This window comes from Atractosteus spatula, chromosome 20 (genome assembly GCF_055471065.1).
Source record: "Atractosteus spatula isolate fAtrSpa1 chromosome 20, fAtrSpa1.hap1, whole genome shotgun sequence".
Classification (NCBI taxonomy): Eukaryota; Metazoa; Chordata; class Actinopteri; order Semionotiformes; family Lepisosteidae; genus Atractosteus; species Atractosteus spatula.
In genome coordinates, this window is record NC_142725.1 from 9,275,863 (window position 1) to 9,287,756 (window position 11,894).

General features: G+C 43.7%; 1 protein-coding gene across 1 annotated transcript; it reads right to left on the reverse strand.

Moving 5' to 3' along the window:
• Positions 1-3,214: 3,214 nt before the first annotated feature.
• On the reverse strand, positions 3,215-8,022 carry aurkaip1 (aurora kinase A interacting protein 1). The gene is made up of 4 exons (XM_088937850.1): positions 7,951-8,022; positions 6,364-6,476; positions 4,841-5,310; positions 3,215-3,603 (listed from the first exon to the last, which is right to left on the reverse strand). The coding sequence occupies exons 2-4, from the start codon at positions 6,413-6,415 to the stop codon at positions 3,487-3,489; spliced, it is 639 nt and encodes a 212-aa protein (XP_088793976.1). The 5' UTR covers positions 6,416-6,476; positions 7,951-8,022; the 3' UTR covers positions 3,215-3,486.
• Positions 8,023-11,894: the final 3,872 nt, after the last annotated feature.

The window sequence follows — 11,894 nt, forward strand, 5'->3', positions numbered from 1 at the left end:
GCGTCTCACCACACCTTCTATTGAAACCTTCCTCAACACGCACTTCACCGCTTGGTATTAAAAGTAGATATTAAATCAAGGGTTATTAAATTGCATAACAGACCAGTAAGGCTTCATTTAAAATATTATTTTGTTCTAATTTAGTTACAGTTATTATTTCCACAATCTTACATACAATGGATGTGTACAGTTCTGGTCACTACGTTATAGAAGATATATTGCTGCTCTGAAATCAGTCCCTAGAAGAGCAAGCAGATATGTTCCAGGGCTGAAGGGAATGTCATGCTCTGACAGGCTGGAGGAACTGAGCCATTTTCCTTGAACTGAGAAGACCACGAGGGGACCCGACACAAGCATTCAAAACCCTCAGAGGCTCTTACAGTCAACCCAGTGGGTTTCTTCAGAATGAACCGTGAAACATGAACCAGGGGATTACAAGTGGAAACTGTGTGGAAGTGCATTGGAAACTGAGCACAGAAGGCACAGCTTTACCCAAAGGGTTGTGGGAGCGTGGAACAAGCTACCCAGCCATTTTGTTAAAGATGGATTGCCTGGCTTAGTTCCAGAAACGGCAGGATGAGATCCTTGGATCAATTATCTACTAACTTGCAAACTGGCTGGATGGGCCGAATAGCATCCTGTCACTTGTAAACTCTGTGTTCTTATTGACACCATCACCGAAATCAACAGCTTTCTGCTTCCATTCTGGAACCTTCTGCTCATCTGAGGTCGGCCACAGCACAGAGCGGTATTTTCTATCCCTGATGTGTTTCCTATTGCAGTGCGGGTCAGGAGTGAGGGAGGACTGCAGAGATAGCCGTGCTCCGATGTAAACAAGTTCTGGAAGGAGCAGCTTGTGTTTTGGGAAGACTGAGAGGGGACAGACAAAGCGTGGGAGGGAGGGATGTGCTGGAAAAGAGAGGGATAGGGAAGATGAGGCGTGTCCCTCATCTGAGTTCAGAGCTTTGGCAAGGAGCACATCTGGGAGACACGGAGACAAAGACAGTGCCTAAAGGAGGAGGACTAGCCCACAGTGACGAGCAGACAGACAAGGGGAAGGACTGGTAAACTGAGACAGACAGAGGCTGGGTACCATCACCACAGGCTTACCTGCCCTGAGGGCTGTGATGGTGTTTCAGTTTCCTACCAGCAGTTTACCCAAACACCATGGTAAGGCTGTGAGCTTTCCACATCTGGTAACTGCACCGGGAGGAACAGCCAAGCCACAGCAATCCCAGACTGAAGCTAGTGTATTTATAGGCCCAGGACACAGCGGGACACTCGCAGTGCAGGCTGCCGAGTCAGCTTGCACCGGCTCTCAGAAAACTCTTTGGAGAACAATAAGGACACTATTGGAACACTCAGCCCCCCGGTCAGCACGCATATTGGTGTTTAAGGGCTGGGCGGCGATGTGGTTTAAAAACATTTCCCTCCTGCTGCCTTGGGCTTGGGTCACAGGTGGTGCTGGAGTTCTCAGCCCAGACACCGACTACGAGATAACATTAATCTCAAATCTCTTGATTAATTGCACGATAAGATAAGATAATCCATTTTAAATGGGCAACTAAGAATGTAATAGTCACACAAATATCAACGAAATATCTTAAATCACTGCAGTTTTACAGTATACATCATTAAAGTAGCCTCCCGGAATGAAAGTCAATGAACAGTCTTGCGTTAAACTGAACACAGTGTCCCATTAATCCATGTGTAACAGGCTAGAACTGTAAGGTGAGAGGCTTGGTATTTTCATTGAGAGAACACCAGACTATGTGAAAAGCAGAAATCTGTAACAAACCCCTCTACAGAAGCAGTAAGATACTCTATAGAAACTTTTAAATCACAGATACTTCAATGTGGCCTTAGAATTTGTTACACTAACAGTGTTAGTTACTTTTCCAAGAAAGGTTAAAAATATAACTAATGCATCAAGTGTTTTAATTGACTTGGTATTCCTTATTCTTTTTGACATTGCGAATCTATCCTGGAAGACTTACAGTATGTATCTGCAAATGTAATCTGGACCTGGTGCCACTTCAGACGTCCTTGCAGGACAGTCTTAATTACTGTCCCTGACTTCAGTCTCCCGTTATGATTCTAGCAAGTGATTACCTGCTGCCTCACAGCGCTGGGGTCCTGGGCTCTTCTCCATCTTCCTCCCACAGTCCAAACATGCTGTCTTCATGAACTGGCATCTCTACAATCGCCCCTTCCAGTGCAAGTATGTGTGTGCCCTACAATAGACTGGTGTCCTGTCCAGGGTATACCTGGCCATTGTCTGCAGTTTTAGGCCTAGGTCTTCATGGAAAAATGGATGATTCTATCCACCCCAGGGGTAAAAATAAGTTACAGCATCATAAGCTTTATTTTGTAGAATGCTCCACTGTTGTGTAATTAACAATGTATATATATATATCTATGCTGGCATGTCAAAGTAAGCTTATAGAGCTTATACCAAAAATTGTGCAGGTAGTATGGTTTTTCTTTACTGAAATCACTCTGCTGTTAATTGGTAGTGTGGCTTGTAAAAGTGCAATATTAATCCAAAATACTAAATTTTGTTGCGATTTACACACCTATCATTCTAGGTTCAAAGATACAAGGAGCAATAATCCCTTACCCACTTTTACTATTAAGCTGGCATGCCAATGATTATTCATGAGGTTTAGTGCTTCACACAGGTGGCATCCCTGCCCAAGTGCCCAGGGGCTATGTGTGTTTCAGCAACTGGAGAGGCACTGTGCTGGTCTAGGCAGATATCGCAAAGCTGGACTCTGCTGTTCTGGGCTCCTTGGTTTGGCAGTGAAAGCCCTCATTTGGAACAATCCTCTTGGACACATACGGGGAGGGGATTTTCACTCATCTTGCTGACTTTGAACTGTGGGGCGAAATTGTGCTTTTGGTATTTCGATATGGTAAGCGAAACGCTGGAAAAAATGAGCCCTCCAAGTTTATTCACAAGACAGACCTAATTATATTCGCAAGCTTCAGGAAACTCTGCACCTTACTGCCACCTAGCGTGCCTATGCGAGCATTGCACCATATGTAAAAGCACCACTTTGGCATGCTGACCGCTAATCCTGGCCACAGGTCACGACAGAGAAGAACCAGAAGAATTCAGGAAATTGTGAGGCCACAGTCTGGTGGAGGATTGTGCATACAGAACAGCCTGCGAGCGAGGTCTGACAGAAGAGAGAAACTTAAATACAGTTCTGCAAGTGAAACAGAACCCCTTTTTATTAAATACAACATTCAGCAAACCGACAGCGTATCAGTAAGATGCCAGCTTTGGGTCAAGGGTGATATCAGTGCCTTCCAACATGTTTGCATTCCTTTTTCCTGGTACTTCCTGATGTAGGTTCATTTTTGACATCTCTACTAAGATGGCCATGTAAGGCTGAGAGTCTGGCAGTCTGGTTGCTCTGGCGCTCTGAGCAGTTGCCCCTTGCCTGGCTATGTGGACCTTGCGTTTGTGGCGCGCAGCAGTCACTCCCCCTTGCCCTGGTACTGCTTAATGTAGATCTTCGGAGTCGTCCATCCCTCGGGCGCCTTCTTCAGCCCCGCACGCACCCAGATCCTCTTCAGATCCCTCTCGAACCGCCCCTGGCGCAAAACGAGACAGACACTGAGCCGGCAGAAGCGCAGTCCCCACCGCAGTCCCACGAGGCTGACGCAACACTACGATCAGAGCTAAACTCACCACGCTCAGACAGACTCACTCACTTCGCAAGGAAACAACACAACAGAGGACTTCAATCAGTACAGCCTATTAAAGCCAGTAGAGATCGCTTGTCCGAGTTAGCTGTGATTTCTAGTCCCAGCGCTCAACACGGGGTTCAGTGAACCCAGTTATTTGATTTTCCAGCGAGTATTTCTAGCAGCCGGCAGTCATGTCACCCAGCAACTCACATCTGGCAACCCACTGAAGGCTAAGCAGGTGTGAGCCTTCTTAGCCTTAGTAAAACTTAGTAAAACTAAGGCTGCTGCTGGAAGAGGTGTTAGTGGGGCCAGCAGGGGGCGCTCACCCTGCAGTCTATGTGGGTCCTAATGTCTCAGTATAGTGATGGGGACACTATATTGTAGAAAGGCGCCGTCCTTCAGATGAGACGTAAAACTGAGGTCCTGGCTTTCTGTGGTCATTAAAAATCCCAGGGTGTTTCACAAAAAGAGTAGAGGTGTAACCCTGGCATCCTGGCCAGATTTCCCATTGGCCTTTATCAATCATGGCCTCCTAATAATCCCACCTCTGAACTGGCTTCATCACTCTGTTCTCCTCCCCACTGAGAGCTGGTGTGTGGTGAGCATTCTGGCGCACTTTGGCTACTGTCACATCATCCAGGTGGGGCTGCACACTGGTGGTGGTGGAGGGGAGTCCCCATTACTGTAAAGCACTTTGAGTGGAGTGTCCAGAAAAGCGCTATATAAGTGTAAGCTATTATTAATTATTATTATTATTATCATCATCATCCAGGTGGGGCTACACACTGGTTGTGGTGTAGGAGAGTTCCCATAAGAATATTATTATCATCATCATCATAAACTATGTAAAAACTAAATGTAAAAAACCATGTGAAGCAGTCAATAATCAAAAAAGTGTTAAGCTCTGACAGGATCAAAAAGTGAAGTGGGAAGGCGCTCACCTAGTGTGCCAATGACATTGTGTGCATGTCTCAATCAGTAATCCTTCTAGGTTCTATGTGGATTCTCACCATCTCTTTATCTCTCCATGTCTTAGTTGCCTCACACTTTGGATCTCCCCCTCTCTGGATTTCCAGTTCTCTCCCTCCCACCGTGTCTATTCACTTGTGTTCCCTCAAGCACTCAGTTCACAGATTCTGACCTGTTTCCTCTTCCTCCGGCCCTCGATCACTCTCCTCCGCAGGAACTTGGTACGTTTTAGCAGCTTCTTGTACTTGTGTCGGTTCATCTTCCTGCGGCGGATCTCCAGGACGTTCTTGCAGCTCAGTGGCCTTATGCCCTCATCTGCCCCTGGGGTGGGGTTTCCAGAGGGGGGCAGTGCCTTTGGCTCAGACTCACCAACTCCCTCCTCTAGGGGCTGGGGATCAGTGCTGCCTCCTAGTGATGGGAGGGAGTAGCGCAAGGACAGCCAGCTCTCCAGGGGGGTCACTGCCAACTTTCGAGGGACAAGCACCTCTTCTAGTTCTGGGGAAAGGGTCGTCCAGCGCTGTGGGGAGTGAGTGCTATCTACTGCAGCTTTACTGCTGTACCTTGCCCGGCCACAAGGGGGCGAGAGGCATGGAGGGTTCAGTCCTTCTATGCCACCAAACCTTCCAGGGATTTGTAAGCAACCTGGAAGGGCAATAAGTGAGAACAATTTCATACAGTGTGCCCAACATTTGGCGATCACAATATCCAAACTAAAACTACAGTATTTTTTTCTGCAGGCCTCCCAAGTGGCTCAAAAACAAAAGCACTCGCTCAGATCTTAAGATGAGCTCTACGTTCCAGATATCGCTAGTTTTAGCAGGGGTTTTGTCACAAGCCGACTGTCACCAGGAGTCCTGGGGGTTCTGTGCACAATTAATAAATCACCATCACTATGTAACCACAGGCTTGTGGGGAGATCAGTGAGAAATGCACCTCTCTTCCACCTGGTGCTGAAGCTACTCAACGTAAGCTGCAAAAGATGAGTGACAGGACAGAGGTGTCTGCACTTCCCCAACTTCCCCATGTGGGTTCAAGGGTAGTTGCCATGAGTCATAAAACCAAAGAGGACATAGAGACAAAATGGGCGATTCCATAGAGGGTGGATACACAAAAAGTAATTGGCTAACTTCCTCATTGAGTTTCTGATACAATTTGCCCTTTAATGACTGCAAAGAGAACTCTATTAAACTGTTGAGGCACTGCTGGTCTTTTGGGATTCCAAAAATATTCTACAATAGGGAACAAGTAAAGGTTTATTCCACGCTGAAAAGAGAAGGAAAGAAACACGTTTCGGCTGTGGAGCCTTCCACAGCTTGTGACACCAGAAGAAGGCTCCACAGCCGAAACATTGTGTTTCTCTCCTTCTCTTTTCAGCAGGAATAAACCCGTTACCTGTTCCTTTGCGGCCTACACAGCTCCCTACTTGAACTACTTTATTCTACGATAAACTAATTGAGGAAAAACATGAAAAATAGGGATTTGTGGTTATAAACCTTGTAAGAAGAGTTACTGCCTGAAAAAGATCAATTCAGCTAATTACTTTGTACTTTTTTCACATTTTATTTATAACTGGAATTCCATACACTAAAGCCATAAACTCATCCCAGTGTTTAAATGACAACATCATTCAGTGAGTGCAAGCAACTCCACCTGTGGAACATGAGCAAGAACGCTTTCTGGTATCTCAGAGCTCACCTGACACCGTGCAGCTTGCTCGGAGACGCAGCGCCAACCTGGAAACAAACATCTTCTTGTCTGCTCGAAATCCTACAAGGTTGTGAGAACCCCCAAGTTCATCCCACTGTCTCCTGAAACAGACATTTAAACTATTCAGACATATTGATCAGTTAAAAAATTACCTCATGCAAATTAAATGTCATGCTCCTTTTATTAAACTTTTTCATAGTATTAAAAATGCAATGCATACATAGTCATCAGTTTTCTGTATTCTGTAATGCTGCCTTTATGCTTCATTGCACAATATAATATTAATAAAGCACACAGTAAGACATTCAAGACATGTACTGTAATGGGTGTCTGTGTCTCATATTGTAAAGCAGTGACAGCAAACTCTACTCTATGCAGACCACAGTGGTCAGTATTGACAGTTGTTTCAGGAATCTGAACATTTAGAGCAGAGATCTCCAACCGCTTTCTGGTGAACCTCAATCCAGTAAATCTCATCTGTCACCCTAAATCACCCCTTTCTACAGATCAGCAGTACTTGCAAAGTACTAGTCAACTAAGCAAGTTGACTTGGACAAGATTTTATTTTCCAAATGAGTTCTCAATTATTTCATTTGAGTTACTCGGAGTACAGATAACAGGTGTCTTAAGTACGGATGAGGGAAGAAGACTCAAGTTGGGTTATTTTGCGGTTACTGGGGCAGGGCTGGAGTTGTCTAATTTACGAGTACTGGTACATACAAATCCGACAGGGCAAAGGTGATAAATCACAGTCTTGGAGTTCCAGTATTCCAGAGGTTTTAGAGACACCAGTAATAAGCAGCTGAATAATTAAACCAGACAACCGGACTTGTATCTAAAATAATCAGTTAAACTAAACTGGAATGGAAGCCCGGAGCACACAGCTTAACTAACCATCGTGTACGTTGCTGTCGTCGGCCACCGTTGCAATAAACCGTCGCAGAATCCTAAAAAGTCACGTTTTTAACGATGAATAAAACAAATACCTAAGTATCATATGGGGATTATACAAATTACTTTCCAATTCAAATGCTGATGCAATCCACCGTTATAAATGTACTACTTTGTGCTATTGTGTGTTACGCAACAAACTTTTAAGTTCCCCATCGGAGCCTGATTTCTTGCAGTTTTAGTTCAAATGATAAAACACGAAAGTACTTTATCAAAGCAGGAGGGACAAGTCAGACGCGTGTCTGCGTTACATCATTTCGTTGAAACTGACTAGAAACCACAAACTCACGGTAGCCTTTACCTGTTGTTAGGCACGGATCGTTGACGTATCGTACCGGCAACATAAATGAATTACATATTAATTAAGAGGAAAAATCCCAGCTCATTAAAGCTCAGTCATAAGCAAACGTACAAAAACATCACAGTTTTATACAAGGTACAAATGTTCCATAAGCAACAACGTTACCGTATACCCACTAGTTACTTTCCGAGGTCAAATTAGAGAACATAACACTTCAATGCACAAACATGAACAGTGTTCGAGCTACAACCATTTTATAAATATATATTAGATATTAACCCAGATTTAATTTAATAGAAAACGTCTAATTTTCTCCCACTTACCTTAAAAATACGCTTCTTCAATGTGACTCCAAGACTACACTTCCTGTCCTGACCATTTATTCTTCCCCGCTGAAAAGCCAGATTCTCCCACTCACTAAAACGTCCGGAAAGAAACGCGGGTTCCTCAGCTAAGGTACCGATGAACAACGCGGCGAAATAATATTCAATGTGAATGAATAATGCATTCCTCTTCTCATTATGTGATAGATTAGAAATTGGACACAAAGCATGAAAATGGAACAGGATAAACGAGACAAGTTAGATGACATTAGGAAATAAATTAAGTACATTAAATTGTATTTTCGAAACTCGCAGTAATTAAAAAGGGTGACAAAATATATTATTAATCATTTTCATATAAAAGCTAAAAAACTTTGAATATTGATTCTGTCACGATCAACAAGGAAAGGGTAAATTTCAGGCAGAAGTCATGGGTTGTACGTTGTTTCCGATTCAATGCCAGCATCTGGTTTTACACCGTAATATTTACGTAGATACAAACTGAAACAAAGACGCAAGACTCACGTGGTTAGTTTGACCTCTATTTTATTGGTGGAGAAAAATACATTTTATATGAATCAGCAGCAGAATGCACACTCCTGAGACAGGATTGAGGATAATTTGGACCGCTTTTCACTGAAATTACTGCACGCCTCCTTTTATCAGCTGGATTTTGTTTAGACACAATTTTTACCTCAAGGAGAAACATGGGAGAAAGAGCTGACAAGCATGTTTTTTTAAGTTCACCTGGATATCAAAATAATCTTTTCTTCTCTTCATCTATGTCTAAATTGTTGTTGTTTTTTTATGTCATGAAGCCAGAATCTTTTTCTTAAGGCACTAAGCTGGGACTTTGCTTCCTCTTTCTCCAAAGCCGGGCCTAGTTCTGCTGGGCAGGGCAATGTGAACAATGCTGGCTTGTGGAGACAGAAGCACTGTTGTCAAATAGTAAATCTGAGGAGCTCCAGTTTGTCATCTGCAGACCCCGTGATTCCACACAATAGTAATGCTTTTGTTGCCCCTTCAGTGGAAAAAGATTTAACTTGATTTGAGAAGCAAACAGCTCTATATGTGTGGCTGCTGGAGCATAACAGTGACATAGACCATCAATAACAAATCACTTAAAAATAACCCTCTGGAAGCTCTCCCTGCAGGAGTGAATACAGAAGCGTATTCAGGAAAGGAAGGCAGCATGGTGGCACAGTGGTTACTATTACTGCCTCTCAGTGCCAGGGCCCTGGGTTCAGTTCTGGGGTGCTATATATGTGGGGTTTGTATGTTCCCCCCTGTTCACTTGGGTTTCCTCCCACAGTTCAGAGACATGCTGGTAGGTTAATTGTCTTCTGGGAAAACTGGCCCTGGTGTGAGTGTGTGGACTGTCCAGGGTGTATCCTGCCTTGCACCCCGTTGCTTGCTGGGATAGGCTCTGGCACCCCCACGACCATGAATTAGATGAACAGTTCAGTAGATGGATGGAGGGACTCAGGAGAAGCTTGGTGTTGAAAACAATAGTTTGACATGGTCCCTGCATGTGGAGCTGGTTACATGTGGCAGGACACTTCTCTCACAGGACTGGATCACTTGCATTAGGAATTTGATTTTTCACATACCCCAAATTGCTCTTCATGAGACACACAGACAGAGTGAAACTTGGGGGTTAGAGTGCAGGGTCTGCCATTCATATGGTACCCCTGGAGCAGTTGGGGTTAAAAGCCTTACTCAAGGGCCCAACACAGTAGGATTCCTCTGCCAGGAGCAGGATTTGAACCAGCAGCCTTCAAGCTACAGGCACAGGTCCTTAGCCACAGAGCCACCGCTCCGACATGACAGGTACAGGCCAAAGTCCTTTCAGATTCCCTACAGGATGTTTTTAAGTCTGGCAAAACCTCGAGTCTCACATAACTTGTTTAGCCTGCAGTTGGAATGCTCACATTACCAGAGTTACTGTTGATGCTCGCTATCTTATTTAATGATCTTCTCAAACTGTAACTTAACAGGGCCCAGTGAGTCACATTCAACAATACCCATTTTTGTTCCTGACACCCACGTCTCTTTCGGCAAATATTTGCCTCCCGTTTTCACTGGAAAATGCGCTTCCTTGTGATTTCCTCCTGTGTCCTCATGTCCTGAATACTGCTGAGTATTAAGTAATCTATTGGGTCCACTTCATCAATGACTGGTAGGATTTTTGAGTACTGATGCTTTTTTAAAAAATAAACAACTATGCATGAAAAATACATTGTTTCTTTTTACCAGTGGCGATTAACATATTTAAATGGACAATATATGAACTGAACATTGGATCAGCAAGTTACACATTTTAACAATGTGGAGGAAGATTTATTTTAGGGACTATTTGCTACTTACAGTGGATATCAATTGACTCCTGGAAACAAACCAGCCTATGGGGGAATAAACGTTTCCAAATAGGTTAAAAATTATGTAAACTCTGCCTTGTTTCCAAATCGCGTGTTATATCTTTTCCAATAAAATGTATGTCAAATATTTTGTTTATTAACCTGTCGCAACCTATTGACAAGACTGTGCACAAATCATCATGCCAAGCAGATTATCTTTTCCTCCGACAACAACAAAACATCAAAAAAGCAGATGTTAAGAATGTTTCAGGTTCCGTGCTTGAGAAAGTTTAGAATGCACATCGTTCTACCATAAACAAGAAGACAAAACTGACCTTGGAGCATAACAGTACTCCGCAATCCAGAGCGAAAGAGATTCGCTCCTGAGACTACAACACGAAACAATGAACTCTGCGTGTCGACTTCGATAGAATAATGATAAAGCAGCCCTGTACGTGCTAGGGACGAAGCCGATAGCGGACATCACCAGGAAACAACCTCCACTCCAAAAGCAAGGGCATGACGTATCGAGTGCTGCGTTACACGGAATTTCTAAGAAGTGAAGATTGGCATTGTTGATTAACGTGTTTAGACAGGTATTTCTGAGAATTTCTCTTCTTTGACCATGAATTCTGAAACACATGCCAATAAACGGAAAAATATACAGATATGACTGCTAATTATTAGAAATTATAGACGGCATTTCCCAAGCTTAAATCGTCTTTCCTATTTTACTGTGACACGTTTTATTGGGGGAAAAGGCGCTCATCATAGGCGAGGGTACAGTGATTTGCTCGGGGTTCTAGGAATAAACAGTGGTTCTCGCTGTTGGGGTTTCAAGGAGATATAAAGATACATTTCTGTTGCCTTTTTGTTGATTTTCGTCTGCCAGTAACTCGAATCTAACGTTATCCCGGTTTTGATAACAAGACAACTTGAGAAATATCGCTTACCGCTCCTAAAGAAACTCAGGTGGCACTTCCTCTCACACACCGCGTTACAATTCAAGTTCAAGTGGCAGGACTACGACGACGATGATTGCTTTAAAGTTATTCATAGACTGCTGTACTATTATAACTTGAGTTTATTAAGGAAAACTATTAAGGAAAGCAACGTAAATAAGTTGCACAGCGATAAGCAAAGTGGTCTTTCAGTAGGAAACTCAGAGAGACGTTACAGTTTGAAGAAGGAACATAATGTCAGATACAGTAAAATGTACTCTTACTGTACTTAACTGTTTATTATGCAAAAACCTTAGAGCCAAAAGCAGGCTGACGGTGTGGCGAGCGGATTGTGTCAGGGGGTACAGGCGCACTAGCTGGAGAGAGTGGAAGAACGTCACCGTGCATAGTAACAGACACCGCTCAGCTTACACATGGGTGGTGGAGGGGAGTCCCCATTACCCGTAAAGCGCTTTGAGTGGAGTGTCCAGAAAAGCGTCATAGAAGTTTAAGGCATTATAATTAGGAATCAACGCAAGAGCTATGGGCTAGACGGGTAAGAATCGCTGCCCGAACGAATGGAGATGTGGGCGTGAAAGTGTGAAAAGCTGAGATCCGTAAATGAGATACTGAACAACGACTCCTC

Excerpts from the sequence above, each read along its gene's own strand:
- aurkaip1 (XM_088937850.1), bottom strand. The coding sequence starts at position 6,415 with ATGTTTGTTTCCAGGTTGGCGCTGCGTCTCCGAGCAAGCTGCACGGTG. Across the intron at positions 5,311-6,363 it reads AGCAAGCTGCACGGTGTCAG|GTTGCTTACAAATCCCTGGA; the intron begins GTGAGCTCTGAG and ends TTGCCCTTCCAG. Across the intron at positions 3,604-4,840 it reads GCCGGAGGAAGAGGAAACAG|GGGCGGTTCGAGAGGGATCT; the intron begins GTCAGAATCTGT and ends GTTTTGCGCCAG.